The sequence below is a fragment of the Podarcis melisellensis genome, assembly GCF_964234715.1.
Source record: "Podarcis melisellensis genome assembly, chromosome: 9".
Taxonomy (NCBI): Eukaryota; Metazoa; Chordata; class Lepidosauria; order Squamata; family Lacertidae; genus Podarcis; species Podarcis melisellensis.
This window is the reverse complement of record NC_138541.1, coordinates 23,881,128-23,906,808: the sequence shown is the minus strand read 5'-3', so window position 1 is coordinate 23,906,808 and position 25,681 is coordinate 23,881,128. Positions and strand designations below refer to the sequence as shown.

Below are 25,681 nucleotides of genomic sequence, written 5' to 3'. Positions count from 1 at the left end.
CATCTCTTTGTTCGGTGTTTGTAAAATGTTAGGAGCAATTCAAGGATGGCTTACCCTGTCTTAAAGATACTTCAGCAGTAAAATAATCACTGAATTGGCCTTAAAAATGGCTAAGGATATGCACCTTAAGATGAAGCTTAAAATATTAATTTATTAGCACAGTTGGTCTGCCACATACATGAAGGTTTGGCTCTAGGAGTCCGTGTGCAAAGGCAAAATCGTGCAAAGTCAAGAACCCCCAGAACTGGTCCCTCCACAAGGCAGAGGGCTGCTTACTGGGCGATTCTGTGACCTTCCCAGAGCAAAGTAAGCAAGGAACACCTGCTGGGGGCATGGGTGGGAAATAAAGAAATAAATAGAGAGCAGGGAATGACGGGTCCCCCCTCCCGTTATTTACTTCCCCCCCCATCCATGTAAGGTTGCGATCGCGTGTGCAAAGTGAGCATGTGCAAAGTTGAAGCCCACTGCACTATCTGACATTGGGTTTAATTATGATGCAACTATGGTGTATCTAGTTCCTCCTCTTTCATCTTGCTTATGGCATATCTACCACCCTGAGGAATCACATTTGTAGTGGGGGGGGGGGGCAGATTCAATTTTTGGAAGGCTCTGCCTTCACACTGTCCTGTTTTGTATGATAAGCCTGTTAGTTTATGCATGCAACTCTCTGGGCCAATCTGGCATGTTTTTGCAAACAATGGTTGAGGCACTAAGCCTGTGCCTGGGCTCTAGTCTTCACAACAAGATAATTTCCAATCTGCAGGGCTCAGAGCCGGTCCTACCATTAGATAGAGGGAAGCAGCAGATGCTGGGGGCACAGAGTGGTAGTGACATGCTGGAGTACAGAGCTGTATGTGCCATGCAAACTATCTGTGCCTGCGTACCTCAGGTGTAGCGGAGGATGTCGTCCCATCACCAGTGTTGAAGCAAAATTCGCCATATACTGTATACCTAATCAATCACTGCACCCTGCAGAAAAGGGCCTCCTGCAAATACCATCCTATCAGGAGGTCCATACAGTATAGTAATCAGGCCTTGGTGTTCAGCATTCCCTCCTGTTAAATAGTAGATGGGGGCCACCTATGTTGTCTGTTTGTGCTTATTGAAGACCTTCCTCTTCCAACAAGGCTTTCAAGTAGAGCTATTTCCAAGTCTGCATCTGTATTAGAATTGCTTTTAAGATGTTTCAAAGATGTTATTATATGTTTTAATTGCTTCCTCACGTGTGTGTTTGCTACCCTAGGTTCCTTTGGGAGGAAGGGTGGGATGTATTATTATTATTATTATTATTATTATTATTATTATTATCATCAAACTACAAATCTAGCTGGCTTCTGTAAAAGTAATTTTGCAGGGCGCCATCTTGTCCTTCACCTCAGGTAGCAAATACCTTGTTATATGGAAGAACATTCAGTCAACTGGCCTCCCCACTGCTCATCCCTCACTCCTGCAGTCTATAGGCACCTGATTCATGTGAGAACCAGACATTTTTTGGCTCACTGTGACCACCTATCATTTGTTAATGAATATATTTTCCTTTTTCTTTCAGGGCCCACCTGGTCCAAAAGGCGAGAAGGTGAGTCTCAGCATGCTGTTGCCACTAACACAATAAGTGGAAGCCCTCCTGGTGTTAACTGGTGGCTATTGAAGCAGTATGATGTGAGATTATTTAAGAGAGCTGGGCTAGCACACAGATGCTGTGTTAAAACTATCATCTCATCTTTCCACTTTGCAGGGAGATCAAGGTGATCAGGGCCCTCGGGTAAGCATATTAACAAAAATGTTACACTTCCCCTTCCCTGACTAGGCAATTAGTCCTTAGTGCAAAACTAAACTGAACAGAGTGTCAAAGCTCATTTCGCTTTTCAGCTGCTTTTACCCCTGCATGTTGTAGATCTCCAGGAAGGCAATAGCCAAGAATGATTTCACGAAGTATATAAGAAACATTTGACTAGAATTAGTTCATGCTGCACATTACTACTCACTAAAATTTGGAATTTCTGCTGTTAGGTGGCAATATATTTCAGAGTGGTTGGGATATGCTTAAAAATGAAGAAGCAGTTTCACTAAACAAACCTTCCAGCTTCCACCTGTTTGTGTCAGATCTGCATGAGCTTCTAATAAAGCAACAGCAGGTGGATTTTAACAAATTAGAATTCTATGAGCAGAAAGCATGCATGTCCTTAGTACTTGCCTTTTTGAAATAGCAATTTGTTCCACACATCTAGAACATAATATATCAGGAACACTGTATTCAAAGGATTGGGTTTGTTTGTTTTAGAGCTAAAACAGAGAAACAAAGAAGAAAATTCTGTCATGTTGAGAGCGCCAGTTGTTTCTCTTTACATCTGTGCACCGTAGTAAAAATAGAATAAACACCAGCTGGTAGTGGGAAACAATTGTCAAAACAGCAAGAAGCTAGCTTTCCCAACAGCCATTACAAAGCTGGCTCCAAAGATTTTTGAGGGAGGGGGCTTGGGCACTAGAAGTTGCTCCAATTTATCTGGCTTCTTAGCACTGTAAGCAATGGCCATTCAGTTGTCCTCTCTCTCTCGACTCAGTTTTCACCATTGCCCAGAAGGAGAGGGCATGCAGAAGCCATTGTTCACTCTCCTTGCTTTTGCTGCTGCTGACACATTCCAGAGGCAGGTAAAGAGACAGCAAGAGCAAGAAGGAAGAGGAAGAGGAGGAGCAGGGCCAGTCTTCTGTTGTAAGCAATGGAGCCTCTACTGGGGCCTGGGCCTTAGCAGGACCCAACAATGGAGGATTTATTTTTTTAGGTAAAGGTAAAGGGACCCCTGGCCATTAGGTCCATTCATGGCCGACTCTAGGGTTGCAGCGCTCATCTCGCTTTATTGGCTGAAGGAGCTGGCGTACAGCTTCCGGGTCATGTGGCCACCATGACTAAGCCGCTTCTGGCGAACCAGAGCAGTGCATGGAAACGGCGTTTACCTTCCCGCCGGAGCGGTTCCTATTTATCTACTTGCACTGGCATGCTTTCGAACTGCTAGGTTGGCAGGAGCAGGGACCGAACAACAGGAGCTCACCCCATTGCAGGGATTCAAACCATCTGATCAACAAGTCTTAGGCTCTGTGGCTCTTAGGCCCACAGCACCACCCGCGTCCCTATTCTTTTAGTGCTCTCTAAAAACCAGTGCTTCCTGCAAAGAACTAGGATAGACTCCTCTTTCCTGCTGTGCTAGTCTTTATTTATTGGGGGGGGGCGTTTGTAAGCAAGATCAGACCAGGCCCCAGAATCCTGGCAAAGCCCACTGTTACTAGGGTGCCTGTACAAGGTAGTTGGACCTGGGAAGCTGCTATTTTTAATTTCTCCCAAGGATCCGGAGCAAGGCTATACCTGGCACTCCAGGGCATTGTGAGAAATGTAAAATGGTCAGTTTCCTCCCACCTGTCCAGGGAAGTCTGCAACCAGGGAAATAATAATAATAATAATAATAAACCCACTACTGCAGGAGAGGTGCCCACAAAACAGCACTTGGGCAAGTGCTCTTTCACCCTGGCAAACAGCCCTGGTGGGAAACCAGTCATCTGAAGTGATGCAGTCCATTCACCACTCCTGGGTGAGAGGTTTGTACCACTTCCTTGCCATCTCATTTATCTGCATGTGAAGAGACACTGGCCTTGGGAATACACTGAGTATTGCTATTTTCTCAGGTCTGTATTTATTTTCTGTTCAGGATTTCAATCATTATTAGCTAACGTTTTAATGCTGCACTTCAGTTGCATGCTAAAGAGAGTCAGAAAATGACTAAGGCGTGGCTATTCCATGTGATGGTGATTTCTAAGCCTTGGCCTTGTTCCACATGATGTAGGTTGCCAGAAGCTTCGCTGCCATTCTGGTAATTATGATGGGATGCTTGGATCCTTTGGATAGATACCCTGATCAGTTTTTCCCCTGCCTTCGTCCTCCTTTCCTGCCAGGTGCAGCAGAAATGAGCCAGATTCTTGCTGTGCTCGTAGCTAAACAACTCTGGTGAGGGAAACTACTGTTTGGAAACCTTTATGGGTCTTCAAAATAGTATTATGGCTGTTTTGTACTTTTACAAAGGCACATACAGTATTACTAAGAGAAAACAAATTCATGTTGACTTTGAACCAAGTTATGAAACATAAGAGAAAAGAAGAGACAGACAGCAGGTTGTGATTATGCTCGGAAGCCCAATTGTTTTATACCATTCAAAACTATTGCCAAGGCATTCCTCTCCTTTTCAGAGACTTGCTATTGCTGCTGTCTGTCACTAAGGTTCAATCCCCACAGTGTATGAAAATATAGCTAAAGCCTCTTTTTGATGCGTGAATAACTTTAATTAGCTCTCAAATTCCAGTAATGGGTCTGCTCTCAGTCATTTTTTTTAAAGAAATCATTCTATTCAAATGTGTATGGTGTGGTGCGAAAGCACATGAAAATATATTTGGCACCACATTCAAAAGAAGTGAACACTTATACTAGACTAGAATTTTTTAAAAAGTCTTTTAAAATATCTGATTTGATAGACTTTACAGTAGGTTTTCACAGTGGTGTAGCGTGGGGGGTGCAGGGGGGCCCGGCCGCACCGGGCGCAACATCTGGGGGTTAGGGTTAGGGGGCGCAAATCCACGGGTTAGGGGGTGCAAATTACTTGCCTTGCCCCGGGTGCTGACAACCCACGCTACGCCACTGGGTTTTCAAAACCAAAATGCCTTCACATAAAAACACAGGAAGCTCTTTTATCTTCTGTCAAACCGTTGGCCCATCTAGGTCTATGCTGTCTATGCTGACTATCAGTGGCACTCAAGCCCTATTTAGAGATGCTGTGGATGATGATGATTGAAATTTCTATACCATCCTTCACCTGAGGATCACAGGGTGATTTACAGTATAAAAACACAAAATACATAACATAGTAGCAAACAAAACAATAATACCCACACACAGCTTAAAAGGCTTTGTTTAATTGGCCAAAGGCCTGGGAGAAGAATAATGTTTTTGCCTGGTGCCTAAAGATATGTAATGAAGGTACCAAGTGAGCCTCCCCAGGGAGAACATTCCACAAGTGGGGAGCCACTGCAGAAAAGGCTTGTGTCGTCATCCTCCGGACCTCTTGTGGAGGGGGCGCAAGAAGAAGGGCCTCAGATGTTGATCACAGGGTCCAGGTTGGTACATATGGGGAAGGGTATTGTGGTTTAAAGTTTTAAAGGTCAAAACCAGCACTTTGAATTGGGCCAGGATACTGATTGGCAGCCAGTGCAGTTGAGCCAGAATTGACATTAAATGCTCATAGCGTACATCCCTTCTTATTACAAACATTCTGATTTTACAGACTAGGAGTGCAGCATTTACCCAAATCTGAAAGAGCCATTAGAGAATTATTGGCATCTTCGTAATACTTCCTTTGTTTACAAATATGCAGGCTGAACCTAGGTGAAGGCACAACTTAAACACTCCACAGGTCGGCAGAGGCAACTTCAACCAGTTCAGATTTCTGTGGAGACAGACAATACTCAAAACTAAGTTTTCTGTCCCTGTTCGCAATTTGGCTCAAACTTCAGTCGTGTTCTTTTATTTTCTTAACATGTAATGCTAAAGCCAAACGATGAGGAAAGAGTGAGAATTGAGGTTGATGCCCTCCTACCTAGGGTTGCCATACATCCTGAATTTCCCGGATATATCCAGTATTCAGCCCTCGTAAACTATGTCTTGGCAGAAATTGCTGACATGTCTGGGGAAATCCGGATGTATGGCAGCCCATGTTGGTAGTGTAGATTTTGGCAGATTTCATAAAAAATAGCTCAAAAACTCAACTTTTGTTTCCAGATTTTCACTTTTTGAAATATGGCAGCCCTACTCCTACATTGCTGCTTTTCTACCTGGGGCTAATCCATGGTTTGGCTTAGCATTAGGTCTGAACATATGGTTTATCAGGGGACAACAATAGCAGCAGAACAACTGGGTAGGAGCAACTGGGTAGGGAGCCCACATGCCTGCATATTCACAAGATGTTATACTTTGCCATGATGCGTGAATCAGAACACTGTAGGACACCTAAGTTTTTCTAATATGTATTTAACATAAAGAACAATCACCATCTTGATTTTTTAATCATTGGAGAACAGACTGGGGAAATAAGTGGAGGACATAGCAAATTAATCTAGTCCTCAACCAAGAATAAGGAGGCAAAAAATGTTGGTATAGCAACAGGGGGCAAAGGCATAGCCCTATTTGTTATCTGTGAAATGTTGGCTGGTATATCCAACAACAGTACTAAAGATTTTACTGATCTAACAGCTCAGACCTTAATATCTTACTTGGAAGTGTGCCCATTGATTTTGTCTGGCAGGACTCCAAATGTCTAGCAGCCCAACACTCATGGGAAAGCTTCCTTCTTCAGCTTGTAGTAGAACTTTGCACGAGGAAAATAAAACCTTATACAGGGATTTTGTTCCAAATGTGAAGATCAAAAGTAGCACATTTTCTTTCAATGCATTCATTTCTTACTCTAGGATTTGTACATCCTTGCCTGAAACTGCAAGGAGTAATTTCCTTTCCACTTGCAGCCCTTTGGATCCTGGCCAACATGTTTTAGGCTGAACATTATTATGTCTTTGGAATTTCATAACGGCCATATATAGTCATGATGAAGCATTTATGAACTCAGGATTTCTGGATAGGGTCCTACACATTTGATGTTATATGGCAGGCTAGGAATGTGGTTTTGAAAATAGTTTACACAGCCAGAACAGTTTTCAGGGATTTTCTTTTTAGCAGTTTGATCTTTTGAGTTCCACATTCACGACTTCAGCATTTTTACTCTGTTTTTCAAACTTTTATTATGAATACAAAATGCTATAGTGAGCTTGACTGTCCTTATCACTGTAAATGAGTGGCCAAGGACTCTAAAACAGTAGTAAAACCATTAGTCCATCCAGGGCCGAACGAAGGCATCATGACACCCAAAGCGGCAAACCGCTATGTACGGTGTATGTGTGGTGTCACTACATACAGCGCATGTGCCATACATAGCGATGCCGCTCCAGCGCCATACAGACAGTGCTGGGATCCTGTGCTCGCGGCTGCAGCCACAAATGGAGGACCCTCCGTTCATGGCTGTAGTGGCAACAGAGGGATCTCACCGCCGTCCATACAGGATCCTCCACATGCAGCTGTGGCGGCGCGATGGCTGCTCACGCTGCTGTGAGCCCCCGCCGGGTGCCTTCTTGTTACCTCCCCCCAGACATGGCACCCAGGGCGCACCGCCCCCCTGTTGCGACACCACTGGGTCCATCTAGCTCAGTAACGTTGACACTGATTAGCAGTTTCAGACAAGAGACTTTTCCAGCCAGCTTGGAGGTGCTAGAAACAGAACATGAAGTGATAAAATGGGACACACCACCCTTGAAAATACTAAACCAGTGGTTCTCAAACTTTTTTCTCTGGGCCACACTTTCAGAACAAAAATTGCTCCCTCCACCCCGAATTTTTTATTGGTAAGGAATGCATTGTAACAACTCCTAGCAGTGCTTGATTTATAACATAGAACACAACTGCTTTATAATATGATCATGGGGCATCCATAAAATATAAAACAATGTAGGTACATAGGAACATGAATTATTCCCAAAATATTATATTCATTGCCCTTGAATCTTCCTGACACCCTCTCCTGCCACATCTGTGCAGTGCTCCACATGCTTTGAAAACCACTAGACTAAACCATAATTTAACATTATAAGAATGATTGTCACCTTCCCCTGGATTTGAACGCTCCCCACACCAGCATGGAGGAGTTGGGAAGCTTGTGATTAATTACAGCTTGTCATGCCATCCAAAGCCAATTGCAATTGAGGTTAATTTTAACAATGGTTGGTGGGAATGAGCCAGATTTAAACCATAGTATAGTGTAAGCTGACTTGTTTTCACTAACCATAGCTAAGATTAGGATTTGGTTTACACAGCAAACTATAATTAATTTTAAAATGGAGATAGAAACTCCTGATCTCCGTGTAACCATGCCTGAGGTAGAGGAAGACATCTGAGGCTAGACTCATTCTCATCTGAACACAGTCTGACTCCAAGTAAACATTCATAAGATTGCACTGCAAAGAATCTTACCCATGTGAAATCAAATGGCATTGCCCAAATAATTCATTTTAATAATTTTAAAAAGTGAATGCTAAGAGACATTTTTTAAAAAACTTCTCAGAAGTCAGCCTGTATAACTGGCTAACTGGAAGCATAGCTTGATGTGTGTTTGTTTTGAAAAGTATTTGCATCCAGTAGTTTGGAGTGGCAGTGTGTTTCAGGATGTCAGCTGAAGGTAGTGATAATTCTAGCACCAAGATCAAATATCCCTCACAATATCACAGCCAATGTGCAGTTCTCAGATTGTGAACAGCTGAATTTGATGTTAGAGTTGTGCCACAAGTTGCAGCATAAGAAGAGATCCGTTTAGGACAGCAACAGAACCTTGTTTGGCTCAGCTTTTACCTGTTGCATTGCTTTGTTCTGATGCAGTAGCAACTGTGGAAAGATGGAAGTCTGAGACTCAGTTCCATATCCCTGCTCTGCCCCAAAACAAAAACTTCCCCAGCTATTAGGGGTAGCAGTCTCTAAGTGAACTGAATTACATACTGATTGGAAAAGAGAACTTATACCATATCTGAGAAATGTGTTTCTCAGAACCTGGCCACAATAATACCAGATGAAACACATTGTGTTGCTTGGCTTTTGTGCAGGATCCTACCCTTTGGGCAACTCTTCTTGGCACTGAAATGCAGTAGAGAGGTGGCAAGCATCTACTTCCTCTGGCAAGTTTCCACAATGGCACAGACAGTAAATTGTTTGGGTTGGACTCGTAGACTTGCTGCTATTAAACCACGGACACCTTATACTAAATGGATTTTGGCAACTCAGTAACTCTTATTTCACAGGATTATTGAGTGAAGAAACTAGATTATAGTTTCTAATTATAAGAATTTAGTCTTCTGGGGAAAAAAGATATTAATATGGTTAGTAACAGTTGTGGCTCTAAAATATCAGGCACCCAGGCATAAATATTTCACTAGCTGACTGACACAGGAACATTTTTTTTTTGTTTCCAGATCTAGACAGTGTATAGCTAAAATTCTCACTCTTTCTTCTTTCCGGAGTACACAATTGACTCCTTGTCCAGTAAAAATTAGGAATGTGCACTGACCATATGTGGGTGGTGCTGTGAGTTAAACCACAGAACCTAGGACTTGCCGATCAGAAGGTCGGCGGTTCGAATCCCCACGACAGGGTAAGCTCCCGTTGCTCGGTCCCTGCTCCTGCCAACCTAGCAGTTCGAAAGCACGTGAAAGTGCAAGTAGGTACCGCTCCAGCGGGAAGGTAAACGGCATTTCCATGTGCTGCTATGGTTCACCAGAAGCGGCTTAGTCATGCTGGCCACATGACCCGGAAGCTGTACGCCAGCTCCCTCAGCCAGTAAAGTGAGATGAGCGCCGCAACCCCAGAGTTGGCCATGACTGGACTTAACTGTCAGGGGTCCCTTTACCTTTACCTATATACAACCTGAGCATATGATGGAAGTGCTCAAAGTATTAAAAGATTTTGCTTCTCCCTTACATTTCCAGAGAAGTTCCCAAGTCACAACCTGGGATCCAGCACAGAGCAAAACATGTCTCCGCAACCCCAGAGTCGGCCACGACTGGACCTAATGGTCAGGGTCCCTTGATTAGGTACTTCCAGAAAGCCCAATTCATTTTAAGGTGCTTTGTAGACCGAACAGTTTGATTCAGGGTCTATCCAAGTCTACTTTGTACCTCCCATTCACTATTAGGATACCTCCCCACCTTTTGACAGAAGTGAATGAAATTTGCATGCTAGTAGGCCCTACACCTACTAGTATGAGGCACACTAGCATTGCATGGAACACACATTACAGCATTATTTTCAAAATGTTGATCTGGCAACCTTTCCACCTTCCCTCAAGCAGAGGAAGTGGAGAGACAAGAAGGTGGAGGTGTGAGTTTTGCATAGCCTTTCCTCACAGAGCTAAGCTCAACTCTCAAAGTGAACAGAAATTTGCATACTAGTAGGCCCCATACACCTCTCTTTGGGGTAGCAGAGGCAGTTCAGAGACCAGGGGTGGCAGCAGTGGCTGCCCAGAGGACATTCAAAGAGAGGAAGTTGAGGAAACACTCCACAAGGGAGGGTATTTGAAAAAGGGTGAGAGGCTGCCATAACTGGGCTTCTGAACCCTGCAGGGGTGCCGCAGAAAGAATGTAGTTGGTCAAGGGAGCTGTGGGCTCAAAAAAGGTTGAAAACCTCTGGCCTACTTACAGGAGAATTTCATTTAGGGCATTGCAGGAGAACTTCTACAAGTGAAACTGAATTAATACATATTAAAGTCTCCTGAAGAGTTATTCTTTTTGTAAACACTTATATCACCAAATGTCTGAAGAGCTCTCCATCAGTTTTATCCTGAAGAAGGAAGAATTAAGCCGGACAGTTCTGTGTACCACCCAATGCGCAGCTTCTGTTTACTTCAGCTGTACTTGGAAGTCTTTGCACTAGAGAAATTAGCAAGCACTTCCAATATTTCAAAATGACTTTTACTTAAAGAACCTTGGCACTTGAAGATCATTCATGATTTATTGTCCAACCAGAGCAGTAATTAATGAAAATAGACCTTGAGCATGCACTAAACGGCTCTAATTGAGTATGTTGATCTATTTCCTATCCCCTTTCTGCAAATGATAATAAAGCACTACTGCCATTCAGTTCTGATATAGAAAAGATTTATTGTTTATCAGGTCTCACAATCGTTATCCAGCAGCTGACTTTAAATTAGTTTTGGGGTCTAGGTGCAATAAGAAGCCACACAGGGTGCATACTTAACTATTTTCATAAAATTATTTTCTCCACATGGAGTGTTCCAAGTAAATTTTTTTAACAGCTGGGGCTGTACGCAACTGATAGCATCTTTCAAATGTCTTCAGCAGGAGGGATTAAGTTCCAGAAAGCGAAGGCATTCAGAACTTCCTTTTATTATCTTAACCTTTGTTAACTTGAGTGATTAAACAGATTCTTTTGCTTTGGTAAAACTGTTAGGACTCTCTAGTTAATATTCTTGTATGATTAACCCTTGTTTTGCCTCTGATTGCCTCTCTAACGCATGAGCAGATGCTCAATAATAAAGCAGAAGTAATAAATTCTGCAGCACTTGTAGTGGTTTGTGATTCATGTCTCCTTCATCTTTACCACAGTCCCATGCCATGCCAGGTTTATGGGCAGGTAGTTGAGGCTGAAAGATACTCATTTGGCCAATCCATTCAGTAAGTTAGCAAACCTCTGATTGGACTGCTGAACCCAGAATCGAGTTCCTATGGGAGCTAACCTATCAGAAAGTGTTCTGCCTTTTCAGCTAGCCACATCATATCATATGTGAATTGCAGTCGTCCCACAAAAAACAGCTCCATTTGGTAGAACGCTGTTGCAGGATGTTGATAGATTAGTCAACCCATCATTATAATTGAACATCTACTAGCCAAGTCTGAGTTTATTCCCCACAGAGGTACTGATTCACATAATTAAAATTAGGGTTGAAAGAATGCTGCGCAGAAATGATTTGCAACATGAAAAGGGTAACTTTTCAAGCTAACTGAAAAGTTTCCTGAAATACCCCCTGTCCGTAGTGCATCTTGTGTGTGTGTGTGTGTGTGTGCGTGCGTGCTGGTTTCTTGATGACAGCTCTACTCTCCTGAAAGTTTGGAATAGTTCTTTCCCTTACCCATAACAATGAAATAATCACACAGTGCATTAGATTTGGCAAAACGATGTATGGTCAGTACATCCTTAATAGGCATTGCCCTTCAGGGTGAGAAAATGTTCACTAAATGCACCCCACTCTTGTTTCAGTCTTAGCCCTAATTAAGCGTATATAATGATAACTAGTAGCAAACATGATTTTATCAGAAAGACATCCAGAGCTACTTGGCTTTATGTTTTCATAAATAATTAAATAGATATTGGGATATGTCTTACAAAATGAGTTGCAAAAATTGGTTATTTGGAGCAAATGGTTGAGAATGTGTTATTTATTCCTCAGTTGGAATTGAACATTTTATATGTTATAAGGCACACTTCAGATGGCTTTGTGTTGCATTTTGAAGCTGATGAATATGAAATATTGGAAGGGGGGATGTAAAACTGGGAAGATGGTTGATTCTTTGTATATGACGAATGGCCCAAAGGTTTCTAGCATTATTGGATGGTAGTGGGCACTCCTTCATTGGAGGCTTTCAAGCAGAGGTTTGATAAGGCCATCTGTCATGGATGCTTTAGTTGAGATTCCTGCATTTCAGGGGGTTGGGCTAGATGACCCTTGGGATCCCTTCCAACTCTACAGTTCTATGATTTTGTGAAATGGACTGAAACAAGGGCTTGACTGACATTAATCTAAGAAAGCATATATTTGTCTATTTACATGCATATATTGGTTTTCCCCCACTGATGTGAGCACAATTCACTGCAAAATGATAGCAGTAGAATAAAACATGAATCAAAATGTGTGTTAGATGCATTTATGACTATGCACCTAGGTGAAAAATAGTAATAGTCATAAATTATCCTATGAAGTTTTAGAGTGCTAGATCTGATGCTCTTCAGCGTCATCATTAATTATTTGCATGAGGAAGTTCCATTATCCAAAACTGTTTACTTGTGGATGATGCAGAACTCTGGAGGAATGCTAATACTTTTAAAACCCAAAGACGTCTCATTGGAACATTTATTCCCTGCCAAGGCGTGAGTAGAAATAGATCACTGAATGCCACAATTTTTGAAGAGGCTGCATTGCTTACAAAACATTCCCTTCCCCCTCCCAAGAATACAACCATTTCATATCAGATTATTTCTTATGACTGCAAAGTTTCCAAGAAGTGACACCCTCCATTAAAATTAAAGCTCTGCTTTGAATGAATGCACATGTTGGGAGGAAGAATGCCCTTTGGCCTTCTCATACTCTGCGGTGTATTATTGTTTTAGTTTGGCTGCTGATGGAAAAAGCAGCAGTTGCAATAAAAGGGTTTATATAAAGCTCCTGCTGCGAGTCTTTGGCAATACACGGGGAACGATGCAAGACACTATATTCCCTAGAGCAGGTACAATAATGAGCACCCGCCTGAGAGATTAATTGGAGCTTGAGGTGGTGGTAGGGCGGGGAGGCCATCATATAATGTGTCAGGATCACTCTGGCCTTCAGCTCGAGTGATCTGATGTGAAATAGTAGCAGCTGGCTGTAAATGTACGAAGTGCAAGTGAGCAGCAGGTGGCAATTCCTGCCTTGTTTGCCAGATCTTCACAGGAATATGTAAGCTTGTGCAGCAAGGTCAGGAGCAAAAGCAGACTTTGCTGTTTCTACCCTGAGAGGCACAGTAGATAGGCAAAGGTTTGCTGACAGCCGGCAGCGTTCACAAAGGAAGCTACATAATATATTACCGTGTTGTAAATATGCAGGGAAATTATGAAGTGCTGTCTGTGGAGCAGTTATCCAAAGGTAGTCACAGCAAGCATCCTACAACAGGAACTTCCTGCACAGATAGCTTGATTCCTGAAGGAAGGGTAGCTTTCTTAGGATTGTTGCAAGTAGCACATCTATCACATTTGAGAAAATGACAAGCCCAAGGAAGTCCAAGAGATGTGTTCCAGTATCCTCTGAGATAATGGACACTGAGATGACTTGCAAAGTTGGGCAAAGAAGAGCATAGGAGACCACAGGAAGCTGCCTCATGCTTGGTCAAGTTACTGCCCATCTAGCTCAGTATTGTCTACTTTGACTGGCAACAGCTCCGCAGGATCTCTAACAGAAATCTGTCGTATCACCTGTTGTCAGAACCTTTATAACTCAAGATGCCAGCATGTGCTTTACCCAGAGGTGTACCCAGGGCCGTCTTACCCACAGGCACTAGGGGTGCGGGGCACCCGGGCACCGGGCTCTCAGGGGACCAGGCCGAGAGTCCACGGCCTGGGAGTTGAGTCCGGGAAAGAGCCTGCCTGTCAGTCGGAGTGCCGCGGTGGGCTTTTCTGCAGGCTCTTCTGTGCCGCAAGTTCGGGGGCGAACGAGCCAGAGAGACGCTGAGGCGGCTGGCTGGCTCTGCCCTCCTGCACACCTGGGACTGGGCAACCTGAGGGGGTGGATCTTTGCACCCCAGCACTGCATATGCTTAAGACAGCCCTGGGCATACCTAGGGATTGACAAAACTGGCCCTGCCAGGGGCACAGGCACAGGGGTGGTACAAAATCACCTATACAGACTATGGAGTGCATGACAACAGGCACTGTCATGTCATGGTGAGATCAAATGTAGGGAAAGAGTCCTGTCCAGCACAAAGGCATGCAGTTTTTCCCCACCCTCATTCCAGATGCTTTGAGTACTTGGGCTGCGTAAAACGTAGCAATTTCTAGTGGAGCTTTTGCAGTAAAGTCATTTGGGGGGGGGGGAGAGATGGGGCACGAAACTGATACAGCACCTTGCCAAGGGTGAAGGGGATCTTAGTTATGCCTCTGGCTCTATCACTGAGCTATGGCTCCTACCTAGAGCCAGGTGAGGGAATCCACAGTGCAGGAACTACGAAGTCCCAAGCTGTAAGGGACTGACTTCTTTTTTCAACCATTGCCATCCTTTCCTTTCTCCCCACACTTTGTATTTCCCTCCCATTGGTTCCATTTATGGGTTTTGGAATCAGTAGGCCAGCTTCAGACTTGGTGTACTTCCCACCACTGTTCTGGTTTTTGGTTTTTTTGATTGGGCAGTTCTAAACTGGCCCCCAATCCCCATCTCTGAATTGCCTTTTCAGGTATTGAAAAGCACCACTGACAGTGGAAGAACAATGGTAGTAGACCTTTCTAATGTTACTCAAAGGAGGCATCCACATACATACCTCCTTCTCAGAAGAGAGACCTTCCTCTCCACCCACTGAGGGGGTGATCCACTATATCCTGTGGTGCCTACAATGACGATAGGATTGTTCCCTACACAGCTAATCCTGCAGTATAAATTATGGTTGTAAATCACTGAGCTTAAGAACAATGCATAGTACATCAGACTAAGAACTATCTACTCCACCATGTTGTTTCCAACTATATCCTGGAAGATCACAGTCAAGTCACGGGGGCAATAGGTGTATTCTTTGATCCCAGAATCTGGTATATAGAGGTGAAATGCCTCAGTACATTTAGGTTACCTTTGGTTGCGTGGCAAGAACCCTCCCCCCATGTGAAATGAAGACACTGGACACAGAATTTAAGTTTAATGGGCGTAAAAGGCCACAACTTTATTGATTACAGAATTGGAAGGTATTGGCCTTAGGCATTGGCTCCTATCGACTACCCGGCATGGGGACCGGGAAGGGTTGTCCACAAGCCGTGGGAGTCCTGTTGAGTCCTGTTGAGGCCCTTACCTCACTAGGTTTCAGACAAGGCAACGCCCCCCGGAGTCCTCTACCGGACTACCCATTCATTTTGGGAGGTGATGGCGCTCCTTCCCCTTACTTCATTTGCATAACAATTGACCGTGCCTCTGTGAACTCACCTAATCCTTTTTAAAAGTCATCTAAATTTGTGGATGTGCCCACATGAATTTTATCAATTTCATTATGAAAATTCACAGTGGATATTCTTGAGTTACATATTTGCAGTCATCAAGGTTTCTGAATAAAAAAATTCCTGTTAAAAAGATGTTCAATTTTCCCCTAGAATGGTCATTTTAATTAACATTACTTTTTAAAAGAAAATTGATCCGCTTTTAAAACCGATATATTATATATATATATATATATATGCTTTCGTAGATTTTCACGGGTACAGGAATGCAGGTTTTGGTGTCCTCGGGTGTCTTCCCGTGTAAAAGTTGGGGTGTCTAGGCGACGTTTCGACGAGGTCTCACTCGTCATCTTCAGGCTGGTGCTTTCGGCTTCTTGTTACTGGAACAGAGCAGGATCTCAGTGTTTGAGTTCCTATAAATACTGTTGAGGGGGTGTGGTGTATAGCCTCCAATGTTCTGGGCAGAGAGGAAGTTCCCAGGCTAGTGTGCCTTTTCTTCTTTTGTTCCTTAATTACTTGAGGGATATCTTGAGTGATTTCTTGAGTGATATCCTGAGTACCACTTAGGTGGGTCATTAGGTGTGGATTAGTTGCTAAAGTCTTTGTGTCTTGACCTCTTGAACTTTGTGAAGAGTTTTTCTGAGAAGATGGCTGTACTGCACTTAGTTGTGCTCTGGCTTGGCTTCGTGTATAGGGGCGAGCTGTGGTTTTGTGGCCTGTGTCAGCCAGATCTGTGTAGGGATTGCAGGGGGGTGCAGCATCCGGAGGTGCCACCATGGTTTGGCTACTGGATGGTGTCTGTAATTTATCTGTGGAGAGGGTCTGGGTTTGGGTCTGGTGTGGTTGATTGGTGATAGCGTTCTGTGTGCCTCTGGATCTGGTGTCAGTTTTTGTGGGGAGGGCTAATTTCCAGATGTCTGGCAAGCGGGATGTGTCGTCACGCTTGTTCATGTTGTGAGGGTGTTTCTCTATCTCGATGGCTTCCATGATTATTCTCTTGTGGTGATGTTCCATGTTAAAGAGCAATTTGGAATCTGCAAAATTAATTTCGTGTCCTGTTTCTTTCATGTGTTGGAAAAGAGAGGAAGTTTTTTCTTCTTTTTTGACGGCATTCTTGTGTTCTGCGATACGTGCATTTATTCGTCTGTTTGTTTGTCCAATGTACGTGGCTGGGCAGACTTTGCAGGGTATTTCATAGACCCCTTGGTTTTCCAACTGGATTTTATCCTTGGGGTTTCTGAGGATATTGGCTATTTTTTGGTTGGTGCAAAAGGCTGTTTTGATATTGTGTTTATGGAGGATTTTGCTAATTTTATCTGTAGTGCCCTTGATATAAGGAAGGAGGGCCATGCCATTGTTTTCTTCTGTGTCTTGGTTTTTGGGGGGTGTTTCTTTTTGGATTAGCTTCGTAACCCTGTTTTGCTGGTATCCATTGGCAATTAACACATTTGAGAGATTCTGTAACTCAGTTGTCAAGTGGTCTTTGTCAGCCAGGCGTTTGGTTCTGGAGATGAGAGTCTTGGCTACGGAGTTTATTTGTGCAGGGTGGTGGTGTGATTGTGCATGTAAGTAGCGGTTGGTGTGTGTTTTTTTCCGGTAGATAGTGTGTCCTAGGGAGCCATCAGGTTTTTTGTAGATTAGGACATCAAGGAAGGGAAGTTGGTTGTTGGCTTCTATTTCCATAGTGAATTGTATTTTGGGGTGTAGGCTGTTGAGATGTGTGAGGAAGCTATCCAGTTTTTCTTTCCCGTGTGGCCAAATTACAAAGGTGTCGTCAACATATCTGAGCCAAAGTTTGGGTTTGTGTTCTGACTTGTCTAAAGCATTGGTTTCAAAGTGTTCCATGTACAGGTTTGCGATGACCGGTGAGAGGGGTGATCCCATAGGTGCTCCTTCTATCTGTTTGTATCTTTGTCCATTGTGGATGAAGTACGTGTTGGTTAGGCAGTGGTTGGTCAGGTCCAAGATGTATTCGGGGGGATTGTATTTGTTTTGAATGGCTGTCAAGGCTTCATTAATGGGCACTTGTGTGAAGAGAGATACAACATATATATATATGGTATATATGTCTAATTTCTTTGGACTTAGTTTCTGTTTTTATTCAGTAAGAGTTGAAGCTGTAACGTGTGGAAAAAGGCTAATGAATCACAGGCATTCTGGTTATCATAAGAAAAAAAAGAGGTGCATATATCTAGACAACAAGGGCTGGGAATCTCAGGCTCTGGTTCTGGATGTGGCCGCAGCCTTCTCTAACCAGCTCCTCTCCAGGCCACACTGCTCCTCATCCCTTCATCACACCTTCATCCTTTTCTTTTTCTTAGTGGGAATGCCTTTGTTAGTTGCCAATGCCTTTTGAGTAGCTGGATAGAAAAACGTGCATTCGGTATGTATATGTTGAAACCTCCGATACGAGTGTTTCTGCAATGCAGCTCCTGTACAATGTTAAGAGTCACATCCATTACTCTGAGCACTTTTGTCTCTGGTCTAGCCTACTACAGTGGTACCTCGGTTCTCAAATATAATCCATTCCGGAAGACCGTTCGACTTCCGAAACGTTCAAAAACTGAGGCGCAAAGGACTGGCTGCAAGTTCAATGGAGAAAATAGAAAAACATGCAGTGGAAGCCATTCGATTTCCGAGGCGCGTTCAAAAACAAAAGCATTTACTTCCATGTTTTCAGCATTCGAAAATCGAAATGTTCAGCTTCTGAGACGCTTGAAAACCGAGGTACCACTATACCAGCATGTGGGTTCTGGAAGGTTCCTCTTAAGGAACTGTGGCTCTTTTGCCAATTCAGTTCCGCACCCCTGTTCTGAGCAGTAAAATTAATGAAAACTCCATCTAGTTTGCTGTTTCTGTAAGCAGGGTTTCTTGTCCTCTGCTTATCTGAATTTGGAGGGGAGGGTTATTTTATGCAAATGATATGTATTCAAAACTTATGGAGGCCACAAGAGTGTTTTTTTAAAGAAGTAACCAAACCAAAATACTTGCCTTGATTTTTTAAAAAAGAAATCCTCTCTCATTCCTTAGAATTAGGTGACGAATCGCTGAACCAAAATTAATGGAAATATGTAAGAGCAAACTGATAGGAAAGGCCTTTGCTTTAACAAAATTATTTTAAAACACTCCAAAGAAGAGGTGGCTCTTCCTGATTCCCTTAAGTAGCACTTTATGAGGAAAAAATAGGTGTTGGTAATGATTTACACTAAGAGTAAAAAGCAAAGGAAAAAGCAGAATCCTGTGGCAAATCAGAAGTAATCTCAGGGGCTCTCTGTGTAACATTCTACCCTGAAGATTATCGGAGGGCATTTTTCACCTATATTGCAAAGGTTGCTGGCCTCTAATGCACCCCTCCTTCTCAGTCATCCAGTGCGGTACTCGAGAGGTACAAGAAGCTGGGTGCTCCTGTCGCATCTGACAGCCTATTCTGATTGTGTAAATGGTGTTAAAATATAGCAGTGAGCCAGTCAATGGGAAATGGAAGAGTTGAACTTCATCATGTACATGAAATACAGCTCTATACGCACCGAATGTTGATCTCAATTGTTTTTTTTAACACTCTGGATCTAGCATTAGTCCAATGTCCAGCGTATTAATGTCTATAAATACTGTCAGTTCATGTGCTTTGTGTTGCATGGTAAAGAGAGGATTTTAAAATGAAGTTAAAAAGATCTGTTGTTTCAGAGTTTGTTGCCTACACGGCTCCTGTGGCCTTAGCTTAACATACGCCAAAAAAAGAGGTGTCTTTCTCTCCTGCTAATGTACTAAAAACTAATAAATATTCACAATTGTGACTTGTTGTTGTTTTTTTAAAAAATTAAACATTTATAATTCTGAGGGGCCTTAAACTTTCTTGGACCCCTCAATAGAAAACAGAATTTCTAACAGGCAACAAAAATAACGATAGAGATAAGAACCTATTAAATGTCATGTCTGTTATTAAGTTGTTGTTCTGTGTGACGTTTTGTGTCGTGTTATTTTGGTACCATGTGTGTGTTCCTAGGGTCTGCCAGGCTTTCCCACAGTTGCTGCTCTTCACAGTAATCAGATCCTGACCGTCAAGGTTTGTGGCTGACCTGTACCAGCTAGCCAGTCTTTCTGTATCAGCATAGAAGTGTCATGAATGCTTAGTTTGTTTTTGGAAGCCGGCTAGCCCACCCTACATATCGTAATTGTCATCACACGTGCTGCTTCAGTGCTGTTGTGCTGTCCAGGTATCAGTGGAACTACCTGACGTATGAGAGGCCACGAGGCTAAGATTACGTATGCTGGTATCTCTGCCAGCTTCCAGCCGTGTGTGTTCTTAATGAGAATTTTCTTAGCAGGAACTGTATTGCAACTCAGCTTGTAAAGGGCACACAAGGATGCACAATGCCTCAAATTAATCTACGTCAAAACGCTAAGAGTAATAATGCAGTTTATTATGCATTCATGGCTTCACACTTGAGCACATGTTTTCCATTTTTTCAAGTATTAAGCAGAAATGATTTAAGCTATCTATGGACCAGCAGACTCAGTATGTCATTTTAATGGCACCATTCTTCATGGCACAATATGCTGTTTGGAAAGTCTGACTAAATGCTGAACTGGTGCTTTGTCTCCAGGAATCTTTGCTTGTGAAGCATAATAAAGGTGTTCAGTGTAGTTCTAAATCTTGTCCAAAAAAGAATAAAAACCATAGTTGCAAGAGAAGTTTAAGAGTAAGCTTGACTTGCATTACCTTTGCATTCATTAGGTGACAATGTAATGAATAGACTATTTCTCTTTAGATTAGTGCTGCAATTCTTTTAAAAGAAAGCATAGATTCCTTTACCGGACACAAGCACCAGTTGATTATTATATTTGCTATTGCAAGTCTAATGTATATATTTCTATTTCTTTCTTGGGGCCTTCTGATGTCTATTCTCCAATTCTTTCACCTCTGAACTTCAACCTTTGACCTCACCTGCCTGATCAGATGGTGTTTCCTAAAATCAATCATGGGTTTCTCTCTGCTGATCAGCAGCTCATTAAACGCCGCCTCATTAAGGTAGTGCTTAATCTCTCTCTGCACCTTTTGCCATGCTTTTGCTTGCAGCTGATTGCTGAATTGTAAATATTGCTGAACCACATAGTTCATAATGAAATGGAATTTATTTATTTATTTATTTATTTATTTATTTATTTGCAAAGGGCTAGAAGACACTGCATGGAGCTTTGCCATAAACCACAAAATTAATTTTGTCAACTATTTTCTGTTAGCTTTTTACTGGAAACTGGACAGAACTTAGTATTTTTGAAGAGGAATCATTGCGATTTAACGGTTCGTTGCCCAACTAGATTAAATTATTCCAATGTGGATATATTTGAAGCTGTAAATGTTGTTTCTCAATTGTCGCTATAAAATGGCTGCTAAAGAGAGATTAAATATTATTGCTGTTTGATTTATAGCATGAAAAGTACTGTACAGCTTTTCAACAAGGCAGTTATATTTCAGAGCCTGCTTAGAGCTCAGTCAGTGTCGCTTGCTGGGTCTCATGAACCAGTTTTGTAAGCTGCCCATAAAAGTTTTACAGCCTCCACACAGGTCTAATCACTCAGTCTTTAAAATGAACATGCCGGCCAAGTAAACATTTGCCCCTTTGCAGAAATCATGGGCGTAGCCTAGGGAGGGCAGGGAGGGGCAGCTGCTCCCCACATAAATATAAATAAATAAAATTACATAGGAAACTGAGGTTCTGCCTCCCTGCCCCCCTAACAAAAGTCCTGGCTACTCCCATGGCAGAAATATATCGGAAGAATTTTGCAAGTTTGTGTTAAACAAACTGAAGTCATCCTAATGTAGGTAGTCAGTGTACAATCCCCTAGACCTGCATGTGTAATGAGGCACTATGCACATGGTTATAGGCTGGACTAGTGTGCTTTTTAGGGCTAGGAGTGTGGATTTGATTCTGTCTTTGTCCAGAACCTTAGGTGAAAGTCTCAGTTCAGATGGCTGACACTAGCATCTTTCAAAGCATATTCAACAGCAGCCTCACATAGAGTACATTGCAGTAATCCAAGCAGGAAGCTTGTGAAAACACCGATAACTGAGGCCAAATCCTTGTCTGAGAGGATCAGCCACAGCCAGCTTACTAGCATATGTTGGCTATGGTCCTAGTCTTTGCTGCCACCTGAGAATCCATCGGTAGTGCCAATAAGTTCTTTGAGGCTGAGGGGTTGGAGTCCAGTCCCCTTTCCTCCACACACAGGTGCTGTGCTGTCAAATATGACAGCACCAACCATCTTGATGGTTCTGCACACAGCTGGATCGAGATCCTTGTTTAACATATGCTTTGAGCTCTTTTGCCCCTTCACGAACTCTTCCCTTGAATATCGCCTCTCTATCTCTCTCTCTTACTGTGTTTTGTGCAATTGAGAGCTTATCTGCTAAGATTCGAAAGCTGTCTACTAATGCTGATTTTACTGACTGGTGTTCAGGGTGACCAAGGACAAGCTGGACCCCCGGGGCCTCCGGGGCCTCCTGGACCAAGGGGTCCTCCTGGAGATACTGGCAAAGATGGCCCTCGCGGAATGCCTGGCTTACCGGTGAGTCAGCCATCCATGTGTGTTAATATCATAGACATAGAAAGGCTTCTTATAGCTGAGAAGTATTCATTATCCATGTTTTGTGAGTGGAATTATAGATGCACATTGGGAATGTGTGATGCCACTTGCAGATACAGTAGCATCTGTAGGCACTGTAATATAATAATAATAATAATAATAATAATAATAATAATAATAATAATAATGGTGGTGATTGTGTTTAATTGTTTTTTTAATTATTGTTTTGTTGATGTTTTTAGCGATCTTGTTTCCCCCCCTGTAAGTCGCCTAGAGTCCCATCAGAGGAAAAGGCAGGGAATAAGTACAGTGGTACCTCGGGCTACATACGCTTCAGGTTACAGACTCCACTAACCCAGAAATAGTACTTCAGGTTAAGAACGTTGCTTCAGGATGAGAATAGAAATCGTGCTCCAGCGGCACGGCGGCATCAGGAGCCCCATTAGCTAAAGTGGTGCTTCAGGTTAAGAACAGTTTCAGGTTAAGAACGAACCTCCGGTACGAATTAAGTACTTAACCCGAGGTACCGCTGTAATAAGGTCAGAAATAATACTCAGATGTCCTGGTCTTCTATCTTCAATACAGATTGATCTTTCCAAATAATTTTAGATAGCTGGCTGGCATTCACTTTATAGAACTGCTATGTGGCTGTATTGCACTCAGAGCAAAAGCATTTCTGCACAACCTTCATTCTGAATAACCTTTAAAAGGCAAAGGCATTGCATTTGATTTTATAGCTGCTTCTTCAGTGATAGTTAACATTAAGAGAAGATAAACAAATAGTCTTTAATTATTAATGTGTGTGTGTTTGATTTCTTATTGAGTAAGAAGCATTTTTATTTACTTTTAGACCAGGGTGACTAATATGTGGCCTTCCAGATGTTGCTGGACTCTCAACTCCCATCAATGATGATAGTTGTAGTTTAGCACCACCTGGGAAGCAGCCCCTCATTTAAGCATTTATAATTTGTTCTTATGTCACCTGACTCGTTTTCAAAACATTGACAGATTTGTCTTCCAGAGGACGATGACTATCATAGCACCTTATAAGCCCTGGCCTGATACGTACTTGATCAACTCTTTGATCTGATTCAATGTCTAAAATTAGAACTTGCCCTATAACACTTAAAAATATTGTTACACGCCACCCAGCTAATTAAAGAGCATATCCTCTTAGAACACTGCCAGATCTGTGGCACATAGAATCTGGTCACATTTCTGTGAACACCAGCAGCCAGGAAATTCTGGTAAGCAAGGCATAGCAGGTGCTCTTCAAATGGTCACAAATTTGTCAATAGATATTTCACTGCAATATAACAAAGAGACAGTTGGCATTAAAAGAACATAGGAAGAGCCCTGCTTCATGCATTTGCCAATTCAGTACTTTATGGAAGCCCCAAAGCAGGCACAGAGATGGTTTTATACAAACCATTTTGCAGTGTGATGATTAAGCAGTGTATAAATCCTGTTGTGTTTTTTTAAAAAAAGAAGAACACACCCTATTGTTGGTCCGCAGCATCTGATGCTCAGTAGCCTCTGAACATGGAGGGTAGAAATTAGTGTTGTGGTTGTCAAGTTGTTTCATCAGGCCAAGCATTGCAGCTTGCCAGACAGAAAAATGTTCCTGTTCCCACCCCCCATGCACCATTCTGGAGGTTCTCCCAACCCAGTTTTGGGGGGCATGTGGCGGGAGAAGAAAGCCCAGGTGCACAGGAGGAAGTTATTGTGCAGGGCTTCCACTGAGAGGACTGGTTTGATGAATCCCATCCAGAATCTCCATATAGCTTTCATCACTAATGGCCATTGGTAGACATATCCTCCATAACTTTGTCTATTCCAATCTCCTTTTAAAAGCCATCTAGACTTTTCAGATGCAGGATCCACTTTTAACCCAAGCATGTACTTGAGGACACATTCCTTAGTCTTTTATCATATATTTGCATGGTTGTAGTGCCACCTTGGATCAAGCGGTGATCCTGACCCACCAGTTTAAGACCAGACTACTTGCCATCTCGTAGCAGTTAACTCTATGATTTATTAAAGCACAAACTGAATGTAAACAATGGCATTGATGTTGATAACATTTTGTGTTTAAGGGAGAGCCAGGAAAGCCAGGTGAACAAGGCTTGTTGGTAAGTCCTCATTTCTTTAACTGATAAGAACAACCTGCAAGAAGTCTTATAGTTTCCTTTCTCTAATCATTTCCTTTGGCTGCAAGATATATGGTATGCCACTCGTGAGGCCAATGGGAGTTGCAAAGTAATTCATCAGGCAAAGTCAAGAAAGAGCTGACAGAGATCCCTATACACAAGTTTCCACAAACATAAGAAAAAGTTGGAACCTGTATATTTTTTGTTTTCTTTTGGAAAGGGTATATCTTATAGCATTAGCATTGTTAGAAAAACTAATCCCAAATTATATTCTCTTCAAAATCTTAATGCTATTCACAAGGCCCTAATCATTAAAGAGTTCTCTCTTGTCCTGCCATTTAGATAGGCCTGGAAGAAAACATAGCAGCTGATAGCAATTCTGAATATCAGTGGAGATCTTCAAATTGTCACATATCAGATATTTCACTGTATTATTACAAAGAGACACCAGATATTTAAGAAGATGAGAAGAACCCTTCTGAGTGTGACTATCTACCTGGAAGAACCACCCTGCTTCTTACAATGGCCAACTTGGGCTTGAAATACTGACCAAGCAATAGCTGGGTTTCTAATTATGACTATCATTTCTTATAGACATTTCAGGTTGGGAAAACCATAGTAAAATACTGCATCAAAACCAACCCAAAGCTACAGTGAAACACTAGCTCTGCTTTCTGCCTAACCAGGGGCCCATGCACTTTGCTTAAGAAGCTTTTATGTTTTCAGAAATGAGGAGAAGCTATTGGTTCTTTATCTCAGAATTTTAGATGTGCAACATTATACCTGGAATACGTAGCAGAGACTTTATTCAGCCTGCAATATCCATATTGGGCCTGGGTCTACCTTATGGCTACAAAATCCAATATAGTTTTTGTACTCCCACCCCCAACACCCTGCTTTTTGCCTGATTTTGCCCGATGAAGAGTTCTGCAGTACTCAAAAGCTTGCCAATGTTAATTTTTGTGATATTTTGATGGAGTCTAATGAAGTGGGTTTTGGAGGGTTTTTTCTTATTGACCAACACAGCTGCTTTTAAAATCTGTCTATCTGTCTATCTATCTATCTATCTATCTATCTATCTATCTATCTATCTATCTCTATCATCTATCTACAACAACATATCCTGACAGACCTCCCTGTCTTGTCTTTACTTAAATGTTCATTGTTCAAAACTGCAGGTTATTCATATTCACTCTGCTATTTAGCTATCCATTTATCTCTTTTGGTATATAAATAGCTATAATTCCATTGTTCTCTCTGGGAGTTTATTGAAAGGTGGGGCAGGGGAGAGAGAGAGAAAGGGAGAGTCATAAATAGATCATGAACAGGTCATCTGCAAAGGCTTTATAGCTTGGAGGGCCAA

General features: G+C 42.4%; 1 protein-coding gene across 1 annotated transcript in view; it reads left to right on the top strand.

Moving 5' to 3' along the window:
- COL25A1 (collagen type XXV alpha 1 chain) overlaps positions 1–25,681 on the top strand; it is a 317,071-nt gene that overhangs the window by 184,128 nt on the left and 107,262 nt on the right. The window contains exons 6-10 of the mRNA XM_081925055.1: positions 1,550–1,576; positions 1,736–1,762; positions 20,541–20,612; positions 22,043–22,150; positions 24,265–24,300. Coding sequence (XP_081781181.1) covers positions 1,550–1,576; positions 1,736–1,762; positions 20,541–20,612; positions 22,043–22,150; positions 24,265–24,300 — 270 coding nt within the window. The remainder of the gene's footprint in view (positions 1–1,549; positions 1,577–1,735; positions 1,763–20,540; positions 20,613–22,042; positions 22,151–24,264; positions 24,301–25,681) is intronic.